General features: G+C 29.5%; 2 protein-coding genes across 3 annotated transcripts; one reads left to right on the forward strand and one right to left on the reverse strand.

Annotated features, from left to right (window-relative positions):
- Positions 1-3,108: 3,108 nt before the first annotated feature.
- On the forward strand, positions 3,109-12,329 carry LOC111709008 (uncharacterized). 2 transcript variants are annotated; one of them, XM_023482572.1, is made up of 9 exons: positions 3,109-3,332; positions 4,925-4,975; positions 5,547-6,107; positions 6,512-6,552; positions 7,833-7,921; positions 9,953-10,009; positions 10,913-10,981; positions 11,836-11,892; positions 11,951-12,329. In XM_023482572.1, the coding sequence occupies exons 1-8, from the start codon at positions 3,239-3,241 to the stop codon at positions 11,879-11,881; spliced, it is 1,008 nt and encodes a 335-aa protein (XP_023338340.1). In that variant the 5' UTR covers positions 3,109-3,238; the 3' UTR covers positions 11,882-11,892; positions 11,951-12,329. The 2 variants fall into 2 exon arrangements, with proteins under 2 accessions (XP_023338340.1, XP_023338339.1); XM_023482571.1 differs by having other exon boundaries at positions 11,836-12,329.
- Positions 12,330-12,680: 351 nt separating this feature from the next.
- Positions 12,681-22,661, reverse strand: LOC111708997 (septin-2). The gene is made up of 15 exons (XM_023482537.1): positions 22,437-22,661; positions 21,053-21,147; positions 20,308-20,348; positions 20,037-20,132; positions 19,709-19,769; positions 19,116-19,180; positions 18,817-18,899; positions 18,197-18,267; positions 17,296-17,338; positions 16,722-16,786; positions 16,119-16,184; positions 15,262-15,378; positions 14,690-14,733; positions 14,473-14,578; positions 12,681-13,834 (listed from the first exon to the last, which is right to left on the reverse strand). The coding sequence occupies exons 1-15, from the start codon at positions 22,471-22,473 to the stop codon at positions 13,730-13,732; spliced, it is 1,095 nt and encodes a 364-aa protein (XP_023338305.1). The 5' UTR covers positions 22,474-22,661; the 3' UTR covers positions 12,681-13,729.
- Between the last annotated feature and the right edge of the window lie 5,322 nt (positions 22,662-27,983).

Raw genomic sequence — 27,983 nt, forward strand, 5'->3', positions numbered from 1 at the left:
TTTGGGTTTCTTTAACTTTACTGTTAATTAGTGTATCAAATTAATATTGATCTAATTAATCTAATCTGAAGGGATGAAAATTTAATTTACGAAGCACGGATCGTTTTACTTTAGCTCTTTTTCTTTCTTAAAATGTTGAAACACTAAAATAGTTATTATAAAACTACCCTCACAATCACAAAATATCTTATTACAATGTTAAAACACTAAAATAGTTTTTATAAAACTACCCTCACAATCACAAAATATCTTATTACAATGTTAAAACACTAAAATAGTTTTTATAAAACTACCCTAACGATCACAGAAAGGTATTTTTTTGGAAAATTTCTGCAATCTGCACTCAAGAGTCAAGAATCAAGAGATACTTACATCTGCAGTACAATTTCTGACAGTTGAGTGTACTGTGTACTAAATGCTTGTTAACGGATAGAAGGATAAAGTACAAGTGTTGCTGGACTTGAGAACAGGGTGTATAAAAAATGGCATCTTTTAAGAGCAAATACAAAAGAGGGATTTTTGATTGTAACTAATTTGGTCAAAATGAAATTTAAGAATTATTTTGAATTTATGCAAATCTATCTTTTTTTCACTGCAAGCCATGTAAATTTGATTTTGATATAAAAAATATATTATTTTTCGAGTTATCTTTATATAATTTTATTTGTGACCCTGTATATTTAAAGTGTAGAGGATCTATGAGGAGGGGGAACTGTATTTGTTTATATTTTTAGGAAAGTTTTATCTCTCAATCAGTTATCTATCCAGAGGGGGGGGGGGGTTTAGTAGGAGAGTTCATGTTTTACTTTGGGGAAAGGGGATCTTCAAAAAGTCTCAGAATTTAAGAATCAGAGGCGTATTTAGGGGGGGGGCTATAGGGGCTAACCCCCCCCTCTTGACTAGTGAAATCTATTGATTTCAGGGGGTTTTCAGGCCCCAACGGGTGCTGAGCCCCCCTGGAAAGAAAAAAAATGAAGCCCCCCCTGGACAAATTCCTGAGTACGCCGGTACGCCCCTGTTAAGAATATTAAGCCTTTTAAACATTTACTTTTAGGGAATAAGATACAGTGATAATCAGAAAACTGTGGAATAGGAAGACGACATTGAAGCAATATTCAATGAATATTTAATGTTGTTACAAAGAAAATAGTTTTACGAGTAGTTATAAAAATCAATTTTATAGTGATATGGTCTTGCTCACTATTCACAATTATGCTGTGTCTCATATACATTGGACTTGAGTTTAAAAGTCGTCTTCCAATCACATAGTTTTTTGGTGTTCACTGTAGATAAGTATTTTTTTTAATTATCTGATTTAGATTTTGAAATGGAATTTTGGATTGGGTTTTACTGACAAAGGATAGTAAATTAAAAGTCGAGATCATCAGAGATATAATAATAAAATTAAATACCACGTGGATTTAACGGTTCTGTCAATATATCAGAAAGCTATGGCTTTTGATCACAATTTGAACCATTATCCATAATATTTTATCCTTTTTTCTTAAATACTTTTTTGTCGGCATATACATTTTGAATGAACAAGTATAAAATAAACAAATCCGTAAGTTTAAAGATTGTTGAAATATGGACCAAAACATTTTTGATTTCAAATAAATAAAACCGAATGCTTCTCACTCTGGTTAGTCCGGGGTGATACGGTATGAATGTATTAATGTGAATTTGTTTCGACGGCTAAAATCATCGACCCCTATTTCAGTGAATGAAGTGTTATCCTTTAACAATAATACAAAAGATAGCATGGGAATGGGATAGGGTTTATGCACACATTTCTCTGTTTCTTTTAAGCACCCTGTATACCACTAGGGATTGAAGTACTCGGTCTCTATATATAAAGTAGTAATCTCTATTTGTTTGAGAAGCTCGGTAGAACTACGTGAATGGTCTTATACAGGGTGTCCCAAAAAACATGGGAATTCAGTGACGAATTCGATATCGTCTTTTCAAATAATTCTTCGATTTAGTATAGTGATACCTACTGAGAAAGCTGTAATCTGTAAGAGTTTCGTCTGCTATGTTTACATTTTGTTTGTTTATGTTTTGACTGCAACCGGTTGTACTTAGTAAAACAAGAAAATTACAGTATACAAACAGAGTAAACTTGTCCGTATATTCACTGTTCATCTTGCGGAGACATTATAGACACATCTTTACAGTCTTTTACCCTTTTCATAAAATAAACTCTAGCAGACATAATAATATTATGGCTTTTGAAATTAGGTATTACAATGCTAATTCATAACAAAGACGATATCGAATTCGTAACTGAATTCCCATGTTTTTTGGGACACCCTGTAGTTTGGTTTGAAAGTTTAAGTTGAGTGGGTTGACTTTTAAAGCGAAACTCCTAGAAAAGCTGGGTTCCTTCCCAGGCTAGTCTTCTATAATCTATCTGAATATAATATAATAATATATCTAATATATGTAAATATATATTTTAGAAGTACATTTATTGCTTCTAGATATTAAATACGAGTGTGTAAAAGGAGAGTAAATTGATAAGGTCTTCTCCGGTTCCAGGATCCGACACAACTGATTTCATAATCCCCCTCTACAGAAGTCCCCCCTCACGGGCAGCCGTAGTACATTTGAATTTTCGAGCCGGGTCAACCTTTCCGGTCCCATTTTGTACTGCATCGCCTGGACATTGGGTAAATAGAGCAGACACTCAATAGGACTAGTCGGTGCAACAAGGTTGACGCGGTCAGACTTCAGGTTGAATTTACTTTTACTAAAGGGTCAGTGGTGCGTGCCCGAAGTCTCGTGCATAGAGATTAAAGAGAGTCGAGACTGATGCATATCTTCTTGTAAGTATTTACGGAAAAGGAGTAGAAGGAGTTCTGGTGATGATTGATCATTATTTACAATATATCTAATATATCTATACTCTTAGGTTGAATATCAAATCATCTCTTATATAAAGTCACTAAATACATGCTCTCAAGTAAAATGTTTGATAAAAGATCATATTTCAGTCCAGTCTAATATAGCAAAGCTTAGGTCCATTCTAATTTAAATATTTGTGATTTATACTTTCCCAGATATAAAAATCAAAATTATATTCACATAAATAAAAAAGAAGAAAAAACAAAAGTGAAAATTAACAAGATATGAATATAAAATAAAGAAGTTTATTTTGGTGAAAAAAGTTCTTTTAATGGAAAAGGTTAATGTAATGTGAACAAATGGATTAGAATTAGTCCCTGTCTCAATAAAAATGATGGAAAAAAAGCAAATTCTACTTCTCCTTCTCGAATTAACATCATGTGTTGTATACACACACCAAGTTGACATTATAAATTCTGTTTTAGGAAATCTTCAAATAAATCTTGATTATAATTGTATAACATTTTAATGTTCATGACTTTAAGAGCTATAATGGATTTTAAATAGTATGTATTATATAAAACCACAATTTTTATTACCTTCTGTCTTAAAAGGAAGGAGAGACTGGTGATTGAGCTGAAATTGCAGTATAAGTCACTATATTGTAATGAATTTTTTCAGGATTTTTGAACAATGAAACATTACAGGAATCGATAGCTAAATAAAATTACTTATTTTCTATGATAAGAGTTAATTTTTATTTTCTCAACCTGTTCCTAAACAACTTATTTTAGTTTACTGCAGAATTTTTGTAACATTTTTCATCGTCGTTTATGAATAAATTATAAAAAACACCAATTCTGAAAATCGTCCCTCAAGAATTGACATTCCAGGAGCAGGTTAAAGATTGAATTTGCGCTCTTGTTGTACAATCGTACACCGTAAAAACGTCTGATCTACGTCTCAAATGAAATTAATCCTAAAAAATTTCTACAATATACTGCAAACTTTTAGCTCAACTACCAGGGTTATCTAGCCTCTTCATTTAAAAAGACAGCTCTCTTTTAAAGGATTAATGTACATAAATTTTAGAACTTGTTGTAAGGAATTAATGTCTGCTTAAAGGGACTAATCATTATCTTGCAACATATCTAAATAATGTAAATAGAAGCACACTTAAACAATCGTAACTTCGTAAGCGCCAGAATTTAAAGAAAATATCTCATTGCCATGCAAGATTATTATTCAATAAAACGCTCTGAATTTTGTTGAACTCTCATGATTAAACGGACTGTAGAACTCATTTCAAGGAACCCTCCATTAAAAAAAGAAAAGAAAATGGGCATTCCCGATTCACAACGGTACCCTTGAAACCCTAATCTGATAAAAAATATGTAAAAATATGTCATATACCCAGATTGAAAAGTGTTTAATTCCAATAATTTCTACATAACTTCCTAAGCAATAAATGTGCAAGTAACTTTTTTAGAGAACCCACAGATGAAAATAATCAGTTTTTTATGTATATGTCTTTCATACTTGATCAGGGAAAGCTTTCAAGGTACAGTTGTAAATATACAGGCCATCTTTATCAATTGAGAGTCAGTTGAAATTACGTTTATCGATTTTAATGACGATAAACAATTTCGATCCATATGTATATGAACGTTTTTTTTAAAAGTAAGTCCTATCATGTTATTTTCTTTAAATTAGTTGAACTATAACTTGGTTTTCCTTCGTTATTCGAAAATAATTACTATAAAGTTTTCAACCCTTTTCTACTTTAATATCTCGCGGCTCGGTTTTCAGCCACCGAGTATTCTCTGTTCTGTAGTTTCAGTGGGAAAAATTCCATCTGGACTCTTTATGAAGGACAAAAATGTTAATCATTTAAAAACTTTACACTAATGTAGTTCGTAAATTATGTGTATATACTAAAATAAATCAAGTTTTTTAAACTGTATGTTGGTGTTAAATTAAATATTTTTTAAGATACAGTATTTTACCTATTTAAAATAAAAAAATAAAAACTTTTGTCAAATTCTAAAATAAAAGTTTTTATTTGAACTTGTATCAGAGTCAGATGAACAAGAAAAGTTAGCAAGGCCTAAACAGACACGTGATTCAGGTGAAATGCAAACTAGATTCTCCCATTAGATATGAGTGACATTTTTTTCTTCGAATATATACTAAACTTTTTCTCTTTACACAAGAATACAAAAAAGAAATAAAAAGGGATTCAGTAGATTCAGTCTGCAGCTATGAAAAGTTGCATCAATTTTTAAGACAGGGTCGACTTTGAAGTGGTGCAATGCCTTGGGTTTTGTATTTACTGCTCTAACTCACTTATGCTTTTTTGTAGTACTTGTTTTGAGCTTTGCTCTTTAAGAAATAATTGGCAAGATTCTCAGTTATTTTTGCGATCTTTAAATCACAGTGGGTTTCAACAGTTAATCTAAATAATAAAGCTCTTCACTCATATATTTGGTCAATATAGCTGGCAAAACAGCTAAACCGAATTGGCTAAAATCTTTTAGGGAACCCATGGATACCCCGAGAGTAACCAATTTGAAAAATTCGAAATTTTTCAAATTGGTAAGAGCTAGTAGTTTTTTAAAGAAAGTCGAAAATCAGCAGACTAATCGAGTTATAAATTTTGGAAAACAAAATAAAGTATTTGCATTAAATTAATATTTCAGTTCTTGAGCCAGAATTTAAATCGTTTAATGGAAATACATTAGTTTCCAACCAGACTGCAATTCAGTTAATCAATCAATCAACCAACCAATCCATTGATCAACCTGGAAATGAAACAATCAATCAAATACAGTTAGTTGCTGATAATTCTACCAGTTCATCTGTCAATGATAGTTTATCTCCCAACAGCAGTGTGTCTGTCATCAGCGGTTCATCTGTCACATCTTTTAACATCACTTCAGCTGTCAATGGCACCCTAACAGATGTTGATAGACCATTATCAAATATTTCGACAGATGACATAAATCTGAAAACTACAGGAAACATATTAAATAATATTTCAATGTTTAATGAGACTAAAGTGGAAACTTTGAATAAAAACTACACACAAAGTGAAAATATTGCATTACAAAGTATCCACCAGTTATTAAGTGAAATAAAGAACAAAACAGGTTTAAAAGATGAATCAATAAATAATGTTGATGAGAGCAACCAAACAAGTGTTGATTATGAAAAACAAAAAGAAAATCAAGATAAAACTCAACTGAAAACTGAAATTCCAGGTAAAAGACTTGTCTCAGAAAATTGGAGATGAAGTATTTGGAAGTTGAGTTGGGGAGGGTAGTTTGAGATGGTAGGATATAAGAATATATAAAGACTTCTTAATCTTTAACCAGCAATATGATGTTCTCTCTCTCTAATGAATCGATAGGGTTACAAATTAAAGAAGTATATTGATCAGATCTGGTCACATAAAGAATACAGGGTTCTTTGCACTCGCTTTGACCGCGAGGGTGGTACACGGGTCGAACAGTTCTTTTCTTCTTTGTAGGAGTTACATAGTATGTTTTTTACAATCCTTACGACATTTAGTGGGCAAAAACCTTTAACGCACTTTTTCAGAGACGCCCGGTTTATATTCATTATATTTAAGGAGAAAAAATTAAAATGTCGAATTTTTTCATAGATTCGTCTCCTCCATCCGACTGCACTACAAGAGGAATACAGGTTTATCTAATTCTCTTTAAAAATACTAGTTTGAGAAGCCATCATTGCCCAGGTTTATCCGCTCTTGGTCGTAAATTACGATTTTAGCTATTTTTCCCTATAGAAGTAGACCCACTCAATTTAGAATCTCAGTACCAAGTCAAATAACGTTCACAGAGTTCCCCACCAGTTCCACAATCAAAAGTTGAGACAAAGGTGTTCATGAGTTTTGATCGGACATAAAAAACACAGATTACACCTTTATTTCTATAAAGATACCAAAAAGGAATTAACTTAATCCGTTGGTGTACGGATACGGATTAGCTTTCATGAAAAGGATTAAAGACCAATAAAAATACCGAGGTCTTTGACTACATTATGAAAATATTTACATGCTTCATTAACTGATAGCACTGTACGCCCTCCCCACCCCACGGTGGGGTATTTTAGGGGGTCATAGTGGGTAACTGTTTTTGTTACACTACTGCTCTAAAAATGCATTTCTCTTGTGTTTCATGTTGAGATTGGACAAAATTAATTATAAATTCTAATAATCTTTTCATTTACAAACATTATTTAAATTGTATAGCTAGCATTGATTTATGATTTCAATTTATAATTACTTTTCTCGTTCATATATTTATCCTTGAATGGATTTCGGGATAATCTAATTATATAAATAGATTTTAACAGACATATAGAAAAGATTTAGGGGCGCCAGCAGCACGCCAAAATCTTGGTTTAGTCAGAGTAGCGTGTCGAAAAATCCTATTTTAAGAGTTTTCAATGAAATAGCGGATTTTTAATCGAAATTCTTCACTAAAACATAACATTTAAACCATTTAGAGACTTCTCTTAAAAAAATAATTCTTTAGCGGCCAAGCCTTATTTGACATAAATAGTGAATCTAAAAATAAAGTTCTTCAAAAATTAAAATAATGATTATTTAAAAGAATTTACATCGCTCTTGGGCCCTATTTTTAGAGAAAAAAGGCTTTAATAAAAATAGGATTTGTTGACTGATTGGATAAATCTACTTGTTTTGTAGAACATAAAAGAATTATAAACGAGGAATATGAAAGCCCGATTCATGGTAGTTTTAAAATCTGCGTAACAATGGTAAAAATATCGCCTTGAAATTATATCAATTCTGTGATTAAATGACCATTAACATTATCTTCATATTTTTCAAACAAAGGTGAAAATAAACTTTGTTGAATCTGCAATATGTAACTCTTTCAATTGAAACTGCACGGCAATATCATTCTCTTTAAATTAAATCAAATTGGATTTTTTTTGAGGAATTTACTGAGGATTTTAGCTGGTCAGCATTCATGTTTGGTTTGGTTCTGGGACTAACTGTTGTGACGACAGTTGTTATTATAATCAGGTAGTCCATCAGATTTTGGGGCGCACGCAAAATATTGACAATTAAGGAACTGTATATTCTCCTCATACTATTATTCTAAAATCCTTATATCTTTGCAACCTGATATTGAAGACCTTTGTATTTCAATCTCTAAGTTCTGCATGACTAAATAGTTAAAGATTAAAATATGAAAGCTTTAAAAAATATAGAGATTAGAAAATTAGAGTTTGAAGCGTGCGTTCATTTCCTTTTCATTATGAACAAGTTGCATTATGAAAGATTAAACTATATTACGATAAATGTTAGTCAAAAATCATAAATAGTGCAAATTTCTTTAGAAAGGAACTATATTATACTTTTACTTAATGCTCTAATCCTTAATATCTTTTAACCTTTTGATATATCAATCTATGAATTCCGCCAAATCAAATAGTCAAAGTTAGAAATATTAATGGATTTCATCATCAAGCTTCGAGATTATATATTCTTTAAATTTTATAATTGTAAAAATATCTTTTCAACCTGAGTTCAAAACTAAAGAACGAAAAGTTTTTACTTAAATTTTAAGTTTATGGTTAAATGTCACTTCTGACTTAATTTAAACCTGAACTTTAACCAGAGTCTAAAACTAAAGAATGCGCGAATTTTAAGTTCGAGGTTAAAAGTTCTGTAAAATAATGAGAAGCTACTTAAATATTAAACTTTCTTGAACCCAAAATACGGTGTAAGTTGTAACTGGAAATATGTTTTGTTTTCCGTTACGTAAATATTTTAAAACTAGAAATTCAAGGCGCTTCGCGCCCTTCTTTCTAGCCTTAGAGGGCGCTTCGCGCCCATCTTCTAAATTAGTTGTGAACATGTTCTCTTTGTGTACATCGTAAAACAAAACAAAAATAATTCGCGGATTTTCACAAAAAATTTCGCGGATTTTCAAAATTCTTAAAAATTTAATGACGATCGAATTTTGATGGAGACAAATATTTGAAATTTTGATGATTCATAAACCTTCCCTGAAGTCCCTAGATGTCCCACAAAAAATTTGGGCCCGATCGGTTCAGCCGTTTTGACGTTTATTGGATACAAACAAACAAACAAACAAACAGACAAACAGACAGACAGACAAGCCTAATTTATATATAGATTAAAAAAACAGCTGATTACCGATAGTTACGTAAAAATTCGCCGTAAATCCTTTCCTCTGATTGGTTCAGATTTTTCCCGGGAAATTAAAATTTAAAATTGAGAAAGTTTAATATTTAAGTAGCTACTCATTATTTTACAGAACTTTTAACCTCGAACTTAAAATTCGCGCATTCTTTAGTTTTAGACTCAGATGGTATAAACTTTTGACATTTTAAACTTAGATTGTTTTACCCAGCAGAATTCACAGTTTGAAATATCTTAAGATCTACGACAAGATTGCAAAACTAAAGGGATACGAAAATGAAAATCAGAGTTTGTGGGATATAACTTAATATTTATTTCAATTTCATCATTCATTTTGCTAATTAAAAATAATTATATTGTCTTCGTTTAATTGACAAAGATCAATGTGTTCTTTTCAAAATTATTTTTTTGAAAAAAAAAATAACTTCTTTTTTAACATACAAGGGTTTTAGGCCGCTTCACGCCCATCTTTTTTTTCAACTTTTAACTCTGGCTTTATCTGTGAGAATCTTCTCTTTTTACAGTATAGTAAAAAAGTTTGCGGATTTCATAATATTTTTTCGCGCATTTTCAAAATTTTATAAATATAAAAAACTTTTATATAAATATTAATTTTTGAAATTTTGATCATTCATAAACATTCCCTGGGGTCACGCAAGGTCCCACACAAAATTTGGGGCCGATCCGTTCAGCCATTTTGACGTTTATTGGACACAAACAAACAAACAAACCCCCAGACAGACACGCTTTTATATCTAGATTTTGTAATGTTAGGAATATTGTTTTTAATTTCTATTAGCACAGCTGCTTCTCTGTCTAACTGTTTATATCTAAAATATCTAATTGTATTTAAATACGTTTTTCTTCACAAAATAATTTTTTTAGGAAAAGAAAACAAAGGTCTCTGTCACAACCAGGATTTAAAATGTCCGAATTCGAAGGGTAAATATATTCAAATATTTTTAGGGAAGAACAGCGCTGGGAATAAAAAGGGAAAATGGATGAATTTAGTTATTCAAATACAGGGTGTCCCACGAAACATGACAATTGGTGAATGGTTTTGAATGTCTTTTACCATACACTATATTAAATATTAAAGACTTTTAGCAGTTTAATTTGCTAAAAAAATGTTTTAATCAAATATGTTTTACTTTAAAATTAATTTTATTATAATATGACTTCCAAAATTCCATGTCAAACTATTTTTCTTTCTGTTTGGTATCAAACAATATCGCAAATTATGGAAGAAGACATTTAAAACTTTTTACCAGCTGTCATGTTTCGTGGGACACCCTGTACCTCATGAATCAGACGACTTTTAACTAGTGTTGTTAATCGTTCAAAAACAATAATAAAACTTTCAAGATTTCAAAACTGTATTAAATGTTAAAGAAAAAAAAAAAAACTACCTAAAAACGATCGTTTTGGATCGTTTTCTTTGCATAGATCTTCGGGCAAGATTAAGCACTTAATATATAAAGTGTACGAAAACAAATGTTTAGAATAAACTATTTTTCTGACCCTGAAAGAAAATATATTTTGATCAAAAACCGGTTTTATTATTTGTTTTTAAATGTTAAAATAATAATATCTTTATTTTTCAGATGAAAGGTTTAAATCCTAATTATTAATCTAAACTGATTTAGGAGAAATCGAATCATGATTTTTGTTAATTATGTTTCCAGTCAGGGTGTTCCAATTAACAGGGGGCTTAGGCGATGACTTTTAAATCGTTTTCGATCCAAGCGATCATTCGTAAATGTTATCATACTTGAAAAATACTCAAACCATAAACGTTATCGTCAACACTTCTCATGTGTAATTGGGACACCCTGTATATTATAGATCTGAAGTTACCTTACAGTTTGCTGATGATCAAGTTTCCTCCTGTTCAACTAATGTTGGAAACTACAGGTCTAAGAGGGGTACAGTAGTCGCCAAAAGATAGTGGAACGGAAAGCCAAAAACTTATTTTAATAAGTTTTGTTGATTTAAACTGTTTTTTTTTGCCTGTATAAATATTTCACAATAACCATGCATAACAATGTACATTTTGTACGTCGTACAATATTTATTGAATTATGCATTTACATAAGTGTAAATGTCGTCTTTATATTTCTGTAAAGACAGAACAATTCTTCCTTCAATTTGATTAACATGTAAAACAGTTTCAGCGACTTCCAAGAAAGGGGAAGTTTACCTCCATGTCATTGTTTAAAGGGACTGTAGGCTAATTTTAAGTGACTCTTTGTTTAAAAACTGGCATCATGGCATTGCACGTTTGGTTCTCTGTGTTTTTTAAACCTTCTTCTCAATAAGTTTGAATAAGATATTTATATTTTTCTAGCTAAAAATTCACAGAATTTATCAGTTTTCAATAAAGAATAAAAGTACCGTGATATCTTTCTCATGGAGGTGTATCGGACAACCCGCTTCAAATTACATCTGTACAGAACCTTTAACGCCGAAATATTCCATTTTATCATCCCCATGGAAGTTTGGTACAGGGTTACCCACAAAGAATGAGACTTCAGTGACGATTGTACAGGATTTGTTTAATCCGTTTTATTGGATTCAGGGTTCCTTGAAGGCAAAAACTGGCTTATCTCTGTGCTTATTCATTTAGTTAACCATTACAATTCTCAGATACAAAAATTCAAGCTAAAAATCGTCATATTTTTAAAGTTTTGGGTAGTCTTCATAGTCTCATCCTTTGTGGGTAACCCTGTATAGTGTATATATCGATAATTTTAATGATTAAATTTCAGACGAAGGAGCTCAGGGGCAAGTAATCATCATGAATTAGTTCTTTAACTACCTATACTGTACTGTAGACTATCCATTTAACATGTTCAATTCTTTAGCTACCTATACTGTACTGTAGACTATCCATTTAACATGTTCAATTCACATCGGTACTTTAAGATTTAAATAACTCTGTAGAAAATGTGATTATTGTCGTTATATTTTCTGAAACAAACACAGAAAAAAGAACTTGTTCCTGAAAATTCTTTAATCCCCGTTTAAATTTAAAGTATGCAAAATGTTTAATTACCTTAAAAATGTATAACAATTTGAAAAGCAAAATTAAGAACCTTCAGTCCACCCAACCCCATTTGCAAATAAATAGTATTTTTATATGTTCATGAAAAAATTAAGAAAACAAATATTTAGGATTTTTTTTTAAAAAAAGGATAAGATTTTAATATTTATATGAACACATAATTTGTAAGAATATGTACAATAAATGTACTAAAAACGTTGTAGATAATAAACTAAAATTATTTTTTGAAGTTTAATGTCAATAAAAAACCCTGTGGGCTGTGAGCAAGTAAAAATGTATTAAACATTTAATAAAAAGGTACAAATTAATATCGATAGTTCACAGACTTTTAAGGAAAAAACAATACAATTGTTTCATAAAATGTTGCTGGATTTTTCAAAATTATTTCTCAAAAATTATTTAATACAGTTAAATTCAAATATAAAGAGACATCGGAAGAATTAAAAAAATGTCGTATTCCTTACTTTCTGATAATGGAATGCTACAGATATTAAGTTTTTTATTTAAATGATTATATGGAGCTCTTTAAAACTTTTCCCGTTATTCATGGCTATTTATTTATTATTGAAATTACTGAATAGTATAAAACCCATTGAAAAATTGTCAAGACGACATTTCATAAAATCTCTGGGTAAAATCTAAACAACTGATTTGAAATACAGGGTAATAATTTGGGCCTTGAAAAATTTAAAGAATAATGTTAAAAAGACATAAAAGACATTGAAGTAATAAAAATGGATGTACAATTTTTTTTTCGTGGATGAAAATAATATTTTTGACAAAGACACGACATAAATAAAAGAGTTACATGAAATATTTTTTTTTTAAATTCACTTTTTACTTTCACTTTTTTCTAACTAGCAGATATACTCTGCGTAGTAAAACACATTAGCACCAGGAAAACGGTGTTGATTCAGGCAGCATAATTAAATTAATGCATTGAAATACCTTATATTGTTCATATGTCAGGGTACTCAGAGATAGAAGATTATGAAGTAAGGAATTGAAAACCAAATTTACCGTTTTTGTACATATACAATACACGAGTTACATATATAGCTGAGAAAAGTTGGTGCTACGAAATATTTAGATTCAGCTGCTAGCTTCTGTAAACTATTCAACTGCTGGCTGCTGCCAGCTATCAAGATTTATTTATTAAGGTTCAGCTGATGGCTGCTGCCCTCTATTTAGGTAGAGTCTAATTAGAGTTTATTAGACTAAGTTGCTGGCTGCTAGCTACAATCTAATTAGATTTAGTTGATGGCTGCTGCCCTCTATTTAGACTCAGCTGCTACCTGCTGCTAACTATTTAGCTACTATGCCATCTATTTAGATGCTAGCTGCTGTCATATATCTAGATTCAGATGCTAGCTGCTGTTATCTATTTAGATTCAGCTGCTTTCTGCTGTCATCAATTTAAATTCAGCTGCTATCTGCTGTCATCTTTTTAGATTCAGCTGCTAGCTACTGTCATCTATTTATATGTAGCTGCTAGCTGCTACAATCTATTTAGATTAAGCTCCTAGCTGCTATCATCTATTTAGATTAAGCTCCTAGCTGCTACCATCTATTTAGATTAAGCTCCTAGCTGCTACCCTCTATTTAGATTCAGCTGCTAGCTGCTGCTGCATCTTGTTCAGCATTTCCTGCATTTTCTTAATCTCCTCCTCCTTATGTTGAAGAAGCAGTATTGTCTCCGGATCCTAAATAATTTTCACTGTTTTACCAACAACACATTGTTTCAGCAACAGCACACTGTTTAAACAACAATAACACAATGTTTACCAACAACACATTGTTTTACCAACAACACATTGTTTTACCGACAACACACTGTTTTAGCAACAGCACACTGTTTAAACAACAACAACACAATGTTTACCAACAACACATTGTTTTACCAATAACACTTTGTTTTATAAACAACACATTGTTTTATAAACAACACACTGTTTTACCAACAGCACACTGTTTAAACAACAACAACACAATGTTTACCAACAACACATTATTTTACCAATAACACTTTGTTTTATAAACAACACATTGTTTTATAAACAACACACTGTTTTACCAACAACACACTGTTTTACCAAGAAAATACTGTTTTAAGAACAACGCACTGTTTTAACAATAACACACTGTTTTAACAGCAACACACTGTTTTACCAACAACACACTGTTTTACAAACAACACACTGTTTTAACAACAACACACTGTTTTTACAACAATAACACATTGTTTTCCTAAAAAAAACATTCTTATTTTGCCAATGAATGTTATATTTTTTAGAGATTTTAATTTCGTTTAATACACTTTTGACCCCTCTCTTATTTTTACCTCATAAACTTCTTCTCCTTGAGCAGTCTGCCCTCCACATCCTCCAACCCCACCTCCACCAACTCCACCTCCACCGACACTCTCAAGCTCTTTTAGCAGAGCAATTCTAAACACAAAAAATGTTTATCAAAATAAAAGAACCCCAACATATAACTTAATCTTTTTTAAATAAATATATTTTGGTTGTAAGAAATGGAAAGAATAATTACTAATTTACCTGAAATTTTCATAATGAACATCGTGCGTAACATCTTTCAGATCCTAAAAAACACCAACGATACATTTTATGAAATTAGGAACTCAACAAAACTGCAATCTTTTATGTTAAATCGGAGACATCTTTGTGTAATTATAAGCTTATCCTTCTTTTCAAAACCTTGGCCACCCTCTATCATAGAAGTCATCGACGTAATTTCAAGTTAATTTCTTTTAAAAATTAATTGCGCGGCATTGCGTGCAATTTACAGGGCTCGCAATTGCGCGAAAGTGAAATCCACTTGATTTGGAAACCCTACTGTAATCCTCTAACTGAGTGATAACGAGAAAATTGTTGTCGTTATTCATCTGAAATTTGTTGAATTATGTTAATTTTCTTCAATGATTATAAGCAAATATGCACAATTCTTTTAAAGAGAAACTATGGTTTTAGAAAAATCAGCTAGGTGAAGTACCTCATTCATCTTTGTTCAGACAAAGATCTAAAGGGTTCCCTTGTGAATCGGAATCCCAATTAAAGAAATAAGGTGTCTTAAAATTATATCTTCAGTCCCTTTGAGAAAAAATTTTGACCTGCATATGAGTTTGTATAAGGAAGCGTTTTAGATGTTTGAAATCACTATGCTCTGTGTTCTCAATATCTACAAGACCCCAGGGATATTGACGACCACGAATCTTCCTTCCACCAACCTAAACAAACAATAAAATTTTTAAAAGGAGTGTTCACGTATTTTAATTCAACATGATATTCCATTTTTTTATTTGGATAACAACTATACAAATTGTGTTTGTTGAAATAATCATAGCGTTAGTTTCAGGTTTTTACAAACATATTCATAATCCTAAAAATTGTGGTATTTTTCCTAAGGGGAAAATCTATGTATAGTTAGTTTGTTTCGAGATCAAAATACAAGAGATGAAACTTCTAATCCTTCATCTGGTTCGGAAACATCTCTAATTCCGCGAAACATAGTTAGTTATTTATATACTTTGATATGTTTAGTTTGTTAATAAAGCTTTCGTTTTTCTATAATTATTAATAAGTTTAAAAAGTTAAATCTCTTTTAAAAAGGTGTCCATCTGCAAAAATAATATATATCCATAATGTACACAGTTATTTTATTTTATTAGTTTCTATTTTATTAAGTGTATCAAATTCAATGTACAAAAGAAAAAGTATATGGTTAAAATCATGAAAATACAATTACAGAATTATAAGTAAGCAAATATAAAATTATGAAATAAAAATCATAGATAAGCAAATAAAAAATTATAAAATAAAAATCATAGATAAGCAAATAAAAAATTATAAAATAAAAATCATAGATAAACAAATATAAAATATAAAAATAATAAAATCAATCTTAAATATTTAACTAAACGTAAATAAAAATGAAATATTTCAATTATATATGACTACAAAAACACACCTCTATAACTGTGTTGGCCCCCACAACAGCAAATGGTATGCTTCGCCTCAAAGTATCGTTCTCAGACTGTAAAAAAAATTATTTATAGAAGAGTTTTTTAAAACATTTCCTGGAAAGACCATAAAGAGAACCTTAAAATTGTACACAAGTATATATTTTTTTAGATGTATTTTTTTAAAATTGATTTCGTGTTTGTTTCTGTGTCGCATATTTCATAAATCAATAAATAAAAATATTTCTATTATTTTGTATTTGTTAAATAAAATTACTTTTACATTCCTTGTATAAATGCTAAATGCAAAAAAATGAAAATAAACAAGTTACCTTTCTTATAGAAACTTAGATAGCAAAATATAAATATGAATTTTCTGTTCATATTGAAATTGACAATCCAAAACTAAACTTGACAAATTTCTCCTATTGATGTTCAAAAACCACTTCGTTTGGTAACTTTTGAACCAGTTAAGCTTGTTTCTGACTAATCTGCATTCATAAATTTCCAACTTAGCCATGGGTAAAAAAGTATGATAAAATTAAAGTCTTGAATTTTCATAAATTTTAAAAATAAATTAAAAAATTTTAAAAAAATAAAAACATTTTTACCTTAAACTCTTCGTCTTCATCAGAGTCAGTATCTGGAAATTGGTACAGCTCAATTTCAAATTCAGCTGAAAATTTAAAATTTCTATCTTCGTATTTTTTTTACATTTGTATCTTTTTATATTTGTATCTTTGTATCTTTGTATCTTTGTATCTTTGTATCTTTGTATCTTTGTATCTTTGTATCTTTGTATCTTTGTATCTTTGTATCTTTGTATTTTTGTATCTTTGTTTCTTTGTATCTTTGCATCTTTGTATCTTTGTATCTTTGTACCTTTGCATCTTTGTATCTTTTTATCTGTGTATCCTAGTATCCTTGTATCTTTGTATCTTTGTATATTATAGTATCTTTTTGCATGCTCAAAAGTTTTGATTATCAGGTACAAACGGTACAAATTGCACCAAAAAATTCATAATCAAAAAAAAATATGTACAAAAAAAGTTTTCAAGACCGGATCAACTTTAACATCACTTATTTATAGCTGAGTTAAAAAAGTAATTGGCAAAATTCTCATAAATTTTTGCGTGAGAACTTGCAATCTTTGTATCATTGTACACTTTTATGATTTCTTTTTACCTAATTCTGCATTTATTCTTTTCTTTTTCGCTATCAACTCCCTCTAAATATATTGATAAATCAGAAAATATGGAATATTTATTTACTTTTTCAAACAATTTCTCATTTTTCATATATATGTATGTATATATATATGTATGTATATGTATGTATATATATATATATATATGTATATATGTATGTATATATGTATGTACAGAGTGAACCACAAAGGATGAGACTTTAATGCCGTCCTAAAATGCGATCAGAAATCTAAGGAATTGAGTCTTTACCACAACCTTAAATTTTCTAATCTCCTTAATTTTGCAAATGATGGTGAATACGTTTTATATTTAAAATTTAGATTATTAGATCTAACAGAATTCAAATTTTTAAATATATATGGTCTACGACATCAGGCGGCAAAGATATAAGAATAACAAAAACAGAGTTTGTAAAAAACTAACATCAGAAAATTAGAGTATGTAAAAAGGACTCAATTCCTTTGGTTTCATCCTTTGCTCTTTATATAATATAATTTGGTATATTGTGAAATCTTTTCTACAAGGCTTTTAGGGCGCTTTGCGCCTATCTTTTATTTCAATTGTGAACACTTCTCTTTGTATACAAGAAATTTCGTGGATTTTAAAATTTTATGTAGATCTAATTTTGTTGGAGGCAAATTTTTGTAATTTTGATCTTCTATAAACCTTTCCACGGGTCATGTGAGGTCCCACAAAAAATTTGGGTCCGATCGGTTCAGTCGCTTTGACGTTTAATTGATACAATCAAACAGACAAAGAGATAGACAAGCAAAGTAATATAAAGATGGAATATATACAATCCTATGACATTTGCTAAATTACAATCTCTAAAACCATAAATTCCGATAAAATTATTTCAATTTAGTCTCAGGCGTTACCTTTGTCAGCGAATCTGCCTTAGCTAGAACAGGAACAAGGTTTACTTTGTACTGTAATCTTCTCATAAACTCTAAACAAAACATGCTTTGTAATATGATCTACTCATGAACTCTTAACAAAACATACTTTGTCCTGTAATCTTCTCATAAACTCTAAACAAAACATACTTTGTCCTGTAATCTTCTCATAAACTCTAAACAAAACATACTTTGTACTGTATTCTTCTCATAAACTCTAAACAAAACATGCTTTGTACTGTAATCTTCTCATAAACTTTAAACAAAACATACTTTGTACTGTAATCTTCTCATAAACTCTTAACAAAATATACTTTGTACTGTATTCTTCTCATAAACTCTAAACAAAACATACTTTGTACTGCAATCTTCTCATAAACTCTAAACAAAACATGCTTTGTACTGTAATCTTCTCATAAACTCTAAACAAAACATACTTTGTCCTGTAATCTTCTAATAAACTCTAAAAATACATACTTTGTACTGCATGTAATCTTCTAATAAACTGAAAGCAAAACATACTTTGTAATGTAATGTTCTAATAAACTCTAAACATACTTTGTACTGTAATTTTCTAATAAACCAAAAACAAAACCCTGTACCTAAATCTAGAGGGCGTAGTCCGTGCCCGTACGGTGATAAAAAATAGAGACAGCAGTGAACCCGAGTATCCACAATATTTCGTCTAAAAATAACAAGATTATAAATAAATATTACAAATCGAAATAATAGATTTTCTAAAATTGAAAAATTTTCTTGCTAGATTATTTTTGATTAAAAAAAGGTATTACATTTTTTATACCAAAGTTGTAAATTGTTCCTTGGAGTAGCACTTCAATTACGTTGTTAGTCCCTTTAACCCAATAAAAAATGTATTTGAAAATGAATTTCTAAACGCCACCTGTTGACACTATTTTCAGTCTGGAAATATTGACCCAGCTGATCATCTACATACTTCACACAGGCCTATACACAAATAATCAATGCTTGCAAATACAGGGTTTTCACAACTTGAGAGACGAAATGTTAAAAATCAGTTTTTTAAAAAGATGTTAAAGCTTCAGTGATAACCAGAAAGTTGAATAGTAAAACAACATTATAGCATTAATACTTAAGTGCTTTGATGTTGTTACAATTAAGTGTCACTTTAATAACTTAATAAATCACTTGTTAATTTGAACGGGTTTGTTAACACTGCAAATGGTCTGTGACTTCTGTTCATTGGACTAATTAATGCCATAGCTAGAGTTTAAAGGTCGTCTTCATATTTCAGAGTTTTCAGGTTCTCAGTGCATAATACACTTAAATGTTATACATTATATGGTTGTCTCTATATTAATAGGCATCATGATCCTTCATCCATTGTAATAATAAAACTTAAAGTTTTAATTAGTTTGTATTATTATTTAATGATTTTTAAAGGTTCAATAAAATCTAATTTTTGTCGGGAATCTTATTAAACTTATTAAATTTTTGTGAAGAATGCAGTACTACCTGCCAAGCGTCTGAACCCTCCAACCCATCTCCAAATCCCGGAGTATCGACAACTGTTAATCTAAACAACAATTTGTATTTTATTTCATTTCATTTAATCTTTTTCTCATATTCTATCTAATCCTAACAAAAGATTCTTCTTTTCAATATTCAGAATAAAAATATGTCAATTTTTGTAAACTTAACCTTTTTCTCATATTCTTTCGAATCTTAACAAAACAATCTTCTTTTCGATATTCAGAATAAATTTAATATGCCAATTTTTGTAAACTAAACATTTAATGAGATGCTACAAATTCTAAATTCAAAATGGCCGTTCTAAATTTACCTCAGTTTGACGCCATTTTCTTCAATATCCAAAGTCGTCTTTTCTATTTCCGTTGTTTTCGCCAGTCTCTCTGACACTGGTGGTAGTTTTCGGTTTCTGTAATTTTATAAATCTTGTCAACTGCATTAACTTTATTTATAAAATTTAATCAAATCACAATAAAAAACTTGCAACAATTATTTTGCTTAACACTGCTTACAATTTCACGGAAAATCTTTAGGAAAAGGTTTTAATTTTTTTGAAACTTCAATAAATTAAAAAATATATTTACCTGTATAGGTCTGTAAGAAAGAGAGAATTTACAAGGGTTGACTAAAAAAACAAGAATCTTGAAATTAACTGAACTTTAAACATATCTAAACTTTGAAATTAACTGAACTTTGAACATAACTAAACTTTGAACTTTACTAAATTTACTAAACTAAGTTAAAAGTTAATGATCAGAGGTCAATTTTATGCAAATTATATTAGTACGCTCAATTTTGTCTTTTTTATTATTCGGAAATTGAGAAATACAGTATTTTTTCTGAGAGCAATATTCGAATTCAAAATACAGGATTTTTTTACAGTAATTTTAAAAGGCTGTATTTTAGTTCAAAATACAGTAAATTTTATTCTAATTGAGTATTTTTTCATCAAAATACATTAATTTTGTTTGATTATACAATACATTTTACAATATCTTCAATTAATTAATTGTATAATAAAATTACTGTCTTAAAATTGAATATTCGTATTCAAAGCACAGTATTTTTTAAATTTTAATCGAAGAACGTGTTTAAGTATTTTTTATTTTAAGTTTTTTTATTCAACCTATACTTAGCAATCTGATTGTGTTAACTTTTACAATTTTAACATTTGACTATTTAAACATTGAAGAATTCTTGGTTTTGAAATTTTCAACGACTCAGGTTTAACAGATGTTATGATTAGAAAAATAAAGATTAAAGAGTTAGAAAAAAAGTAGTTTATTTTATAAAAAAGTTTATATAAGTATTACAAAAGATTTTTTTCACCTTTCCTAATCCAGATTCTCCTACCACCATTAGAGTAAACTCAAAACCACGTTTTACTGTCTTTCGCTGCAGTTGATCCGCTAGCAATGAGAAGCCTAAAATTTGAAAGAGACTGTAGGTGTAGTTTCAAGTAACCTTCAATTTATAGACTGGCATCTTCCATTCACAAGGGTACCTTTTAAACCTTTAACTGACTACCAATGGGGGTTTCTATTAGCTGGAAAACTGTTGAATTTTGGCAATTTTCTTCTGAATAAATCCGCAATATACTTCTACAAAGAAACCAGTGTTTAAAATAAACAATTTTCAACTGGAAAATATTATCTTATCAATTATATCTATTAAAAATAAAAAAAATATTGCGTGTAAATCATAAAAGGAGCTTAAACCTGAGTTTTTCAGGCTCCTTTGGGATATCGTCGTTTTCAGATTGGTTGCGTATTTGCTGAATATGATCTGTTTAAAACTTAGATTACCATACCAAATCTTATGTAAATAAGTGTTGTTATAATTTTGACTTAGTTTTAAATCAATTTCTCGAGACAGGAACATCAGATAGAACTCTTATAGGTCTCGATCAACACCTGAAGTTTTTAGGTTTCAGCCTATACCCCTTTAATTTTTCCTTTACAGTCCCTTTAAGTAAATAAAGTTGCTTGCGCTATTTTCGACAGATTTTGGATGAGAGATAAAAATATTCCAATACACACAGGAGAGTTTTACGTGATATTCTTAACTATAAATTTACGTGAAATTGTTACCTATAAAATTTATGTGATATTGTTACCTATAAAGTTTACGTGATATTGTTACCTATAAATGTACGTTATATTCTTACCTATAAAATTTACGTGATATTGTTACCTATAAAATTTACGTGATATTGTTACCTATAGAATTTACGTGATATTGTTACCTATAAAATTTACGTGATATTGTTACCTATAAAATTTATGTGATATTGTTACCTATAAAGTTTACGTGTTATTGTTACCTATAAAAATTACGTGATATTGTTACCTATAAAATTTACGTGATATTCTTACCTATGAAATGTACGCTATATTGTTACCTATAAAATTTACGTGATATTGTTACCTATAAAATTTACGTGATATTGTTACCTATACAATTTACGTGATATTGTTACCTATAAAATTTACGTGATGTTGTTACCTATCAAATTTACGTGATATTATTACCTATAAAAATTACGTGATATTGTTACCTATAAAATTTACGTGATATTCTTACCTATGAAATGTACGCTATATTGTTACCTATAAAATGTACGTGATATTGTTACCTATAAAATTTACGTGATATTGTTACCTATAAAATTTACGTAATAATGTTACCTATAAAATTTACGTGATATTGTTACCTATAAAATTGTCAGTGTGTTCTCCTTCTTGACTCATGGTGAATTCTTGTGATTTTGGGTATTTACTGATAATCTTGCTCTCTGATAATTTTTATTCTCTTTGGGAAGAAAAAAACATGACATGGGTTGTGTTGTGATTACTGATTACTGATTCCTTAAGTTCTTCTTTCAAAGTTAGGTTTCTCTTTCTCTATTCTTCTTTTAGCAACATTATATCAATTTCATCTAAATAACCAAGTACTTTTAATTATTTGTTTATTAAATATTTAGGTTTCTTTTATAAAACAAGACTCTTTAACTAATAAGTATTTCTCATTATTTTCAGGTTAAATAGGTTTTTATGGAAATCTGTAAAAGAAATTGTGAGATTTCAACAACTTTCAATTTGAATGCAAAGTTTTCATAATAATACCGATCCTTTGATTGATCATATGATTTTAATTTACTTATTTCAAGTTGAATTAGTCTATAAAGTGAATTTCATCACTAGTTATATATTATTAAAAATATATTAATGGTTTATAGTCTGTTTACAAACATACAACTGAATGGATTCCCCGGCTCTAAATCTAATCAATACTTTGATAGAACAAAACGCAAAAAAACTTAAAGAAAAGAGACCCGTATTTTGAAAGGAGAGGGGGAGGAAAAGAAATTTTAGTTCCCCCCCCTCACACTTTTCTTTGTTTGTTCTCATGCACATCCATCCTAAAAGAACATTTTTGGTTGTGACAATTTAGGAATGTGTTAGAATTCATTAAAAAGTAAAAAAAAAATCATAATTATAATATAAATATCAAAGGTTTTCAAGACAAGGTTTCAAGATATAAGACATTAAAAAAACAGTTTGATCTGTAGTGTTCAGTTTTCCTTTTAGAACTTATTTTGTAAAATTTTAGAACCCCTACATCTGTGCAACCTGACGGTGTAAACTAAACCTTTGACATTTCAAACCTAGATTATTTGATCTCTCAGAATGCATAGCTATACGATATTATTATTACAATATATAGGGATTGGAAAATCAGAGTTTGGAACGTACACGAACTCAAATCCTTTTAATCTGTTTTTCGTTAGTCAAAAGTTTAAAATCAATTCGTTAGTTTACAAAATAAAAAAGGAACCAAAAACGTGTTTTCATCGTGTTTAAAAACGATGCCTAATATGGATACTATTCGTGTTATTTATACACTATTCTTGTTATTGGTACACTATTCGTGTTATTGGTACACTGTTCTTGTTATTGGTACACTATTCTTGTTATTGGTACACTATTCTTGTTATTGGTACACTATTCTTGTTATTGGTACACTATTCGTGTTATTGGTACACTATTCGTGTTATTGGTACACTATTCGTGTTATTGGTACACTATTCGTGTTAATGGTACACTATTCGTGTTTTTTGTACACTATTCGTGTTATTGGTACACTATTCGTGTTATTGGTACACTATTCGTGTTATTTGTACACTATTAGTGTTATTGGTACACTATTCGTATTATTGGTACACTATTCGTGTTATTGGTACACTATTCGTGTTATTTGTACACTATTCTTGTTATTGGTACACTCTTCGTGTTAGTTGTACACTATTCGTGTTATTGGTACACTCTTCGTGTTATTGGTACACTATTCTTGTTATTGGTACACTATTCGTGTTATTTGTACACTATTCGTGTTATTGGTACACTATTCGTGTTATTGGTACACTATTCTTGCTTCGGAACTGTCCACCCTTTACCCGCCCCTGTCGGAGCACGCTATCTATAATATTGGCGGTTAAAGTGTTCAAATAATTATCATTCATGAAATGAGATTATAAAAGAAGTTTTGGAACATAGAAAGGAGAGAATATGAAAACTAAAGAAAAGAGAATATAGAATAAGAATGGTGGAATATAGAATGGAGAGAAAATGAAAACTAAAGAAAAGAGAATATAAAATAAGAATGGTGGAATATAGAAAACTAAAGAAGAGAGAATATAAAATAAGAATGGTGGAATATAGAAAGTAAAGAAAATGAAAACTAAAGAAAAGATAATATAAAATAAGAATGGTGGAATATAGAAAACTAAAGAAGAGAGAATATAAAATAAGAATGGTGGTATATAGAAAGTAAAGAAAATGAAAACTAAAGAAAAGAGAATATAAAATAAGCATGCATGGTATAAAGAAAGTAAAGAATATGAAAACTATAGAAAAGAGAATTTTTTATCAATGGTGGAATATAGAAAGTAAAAAAAATGAAAACTATAGAAAAGAGAATATATTATCAATGGTGGAATATTTAGAAAGATGGAACATTTGAATATAACTTATGCTGCCGAGGAGTGTGTTTAAAACACAAAACGATATGTACAGTATATATATATATATATATATGTGTATCTTTATAAATATCTATTTAATATAAAGTTGTAATCTCTGTTTGTCTGGGTGTCTGTCTGTCTGTTTGTAACTTGGGCAACGCTAGGTTCCCTACATAAAGTTGTAATCTCTCTTTGTCTGATCATAACTCAGGAACCCCTGAACAAATTTGCCTCAAATTTTTATTGGGTAACTCAGTTGACCCAAGGAATGTTCTTAGCTTGGTTTTGAGATTCTTAGTTGAGTGGGTCGACTTTCATAGCGAAAATTTAGTTTTCACGTAAAATTTTTTTAAGATCTAGATATTTATTATCTCCGTATCGAGATTATTTAAATTGTACAAAATAGTTTACATGAGTTAAATAATAAAGTTTTACAACAAAATCGTTTACATTTTTTTGAGAGAGTTATATAAGAGTTAATTTACGGATACATTTTTAAATAAAAATTTGGAATCAAGGCTACTTGGATTATGCAAAACATAAAAGTTGAGAAGTGTACCAATGAAATGGTAGAACATTAAATGCATTGACGAGAAAAGGGTATGCAGATTGAATAGAAATTTTTTATAACAGAATCGTTTACATATAATTTGAGCAATTTATGTTGAAATCAGTTTACGTAAACACTTTACACTTTTCATGAAACCTTGATATAGAGTCTATATACACTATGTGAAAACACACAGATTGTACCAACGAAGTACATTGATGGTTCTTCGTTGGTATGGCTTTATATTAATTAAACTATGTAGTCTTGAAGCTATTTAGCCAACGTAAAGATAAGAAGCTATATCATTAAGAAACATACTAGCGCGGAACATTGATGGTTCCTTGCTGCATGTTATTTTAATGACCTGTATATCATTTCAAGATAAATAATAATGCTAACCGGGTTAGCATTATTATTTATCTTGAAATGATATACAGGTCCAGATAAGCATCTGCTCCTCTAAAAAAAAACGTATGTTTTCTTTGCGTGCTATGCGTTTTCATAATCCGTGCGTTGAAATTCTACTAATTTGTATTTATGCCATCCTTGATATTAATCATTTTTAACGCACATACAAAAATATTTTAATATTTTACATGATTTATTTAAACAAGACTGCTCACAGTAATAAAACCTAAACTTTTCATAATTTGGTTCAAATATGCCGAACTACCGGGTTATCTTGGTAATATAAACTTTATAGTGAGACACCTAGTGGTCAAAATAAGAACTAAACTTATGATGATACGGTTTAAATAGATGAACAAGTTTAAAGCTGCAGGGAAACATGAAAATTATTGCTAGAGGTAAAAATGCATAAATTCCACATAGACTTATCCAAAATCTCATTCTTTGTGGATAATTCTGTACATAGTGTAGAGATATATACCGGATACCCGCTCCGAAAATCATATATTTAACTCCGCTATTAAAATATATACAGATTAATTGGATTTTGAAAAAGTGAGTAAGTATTCCGAAAAAAAGCACACCCCCCCCCTTTTAGTTCTGTAGTAATCCTATTCATTTAGTTCTTTAGTAATACATTACATTTCAGTTCTTTAGTAATACATTACATTTTAGTTGTTTAATAATACATTTCNTCCTATTCATTTTAGTTCTTTAGTAATACACTACATTTAGTTCTATGTATAGTAATCCTATTCATTTTAGTTCTCTCTTTGTATCTACACTCTACAATGAACAGTCTATAGCACTGCATAAATCCCTGTGATTTAAACGTCTTGCAATTCACTTCGTCAAGTATAATATCGATCCAATAGTTATTTTGTACCCCCCCCCCCTGTAAATTCTGATTCTGTGAATTTTCTCATTTTTTGATAAATCAATTTATAGTTCCGGGTGTTCGTCATTTGTTTTAATAAATACAGTTCAACATCATTGACCCATTTCAGGAACTTTAAAAATCTTTTCTTATGAAATCAAGTTTTAGAATACATACTTTCATTAAACTTTAAATTTATTTCGTTAAAAAAGATTAATTCTAATTAAATAAGTTAAGTTTAATTTATTTGCTATCTTTGTTTGGTATAACCCTTTAAAGACTGGGATGGTTTCTCATTTTTGAAGATTTTATAATTTTAAGTATAAAGGTTTATTATGATGGTGAATAAAAAAATTTCATTTGTAAAATTTGCCCCAAACACCCCCACCCCCCAGCTTTATAGGGTTAAAACTGGCCAATTCTCTTCTCATCTACCTTTCTAATTTCATTTTCTGGGGTTATTAATAACATGGTTAAATTAGACTACTTAATTGTTTTTAGATTAATTAGGAATTTAACTAATTATTCACTAATCTTAGAACAAACAAGGAAGAAAATAAAGAAATAAGTATAAATATAAAGATTTTATTTTAATTGTTTTAAATATGATCTTTTGCATAGAAATTTCATCTTTTAATTCAGGTTCCAATAATCTTTTAAAATGATTTTTAAAAAAGTGCTCTCATGTCAAATGCGTAAAGTTTTTAATTTCAAAACGGGTCATTTAAGTAACATTTGGTATCTGTTCACTTTGAGCAGTTAATAATTTTTATTATTCTGTTCAAATCTATATTGCAGAAAGTAAAAAAATAGGCTTAGAAATAGAAATATTTAATACTTATATGGATTGCTTTAAAGTTATCATTTCAACTTTTTCTAGGAGGCCCCAATTTGATGCTATCCTATAAATCTTATCATTAAGAATTTTTTCTGGAGAGACATTTTTTATAGAAATGATGTAGAAATGGACACATTGTAATCATAAAAATAAATTAATAATCCAATAATTACAAAACAAAATTCATTTAATGCTCTCAGAAATTGACTTCATAAGATGTGTTTCTTTCCTAACAAAACTTTGACAATCTTGAGCATCATCCTATATGCTTAGCATATATGCATGCTTTTATGCTGACAGTGACTGCTTTGGTAAACGACTTTGCGATCTTGTAATATCTGCCCTATATTATATACGGTCGAAGGGGATCATATCTAGGGATGTTAACGTTTTCACTTTTTTGAAAAACGATCGTATCGTTATGAAAACGACGAAAAATTAAAAACGAAACGATCGTTTTTAAAAACCATCGTCTTTTTTAAAAATTCTTTTTTTTTAAATGGTCGTTTTTATGAAACTCTTCATTTCGCTAACGATTGTTAGCGACGACACTTCGATCGTTAA

Source organism: Eurytemora carolleeae, unplaced genomic scaffold (genome assembly GCF_000591075.1).
Source record: "Eurytemora carolleeae unplaced genomic scaffold, Eaff_2.0 scaffold930, whole genome shotgun sequence".
NCBI classification, from domain to species: domain Eukaryota; kingdom Metazoa; phylum Arthropoda; class Copepoda; order Calanoida; family Temoridae; genus Eurytemora; species Eurytemora carolleeae.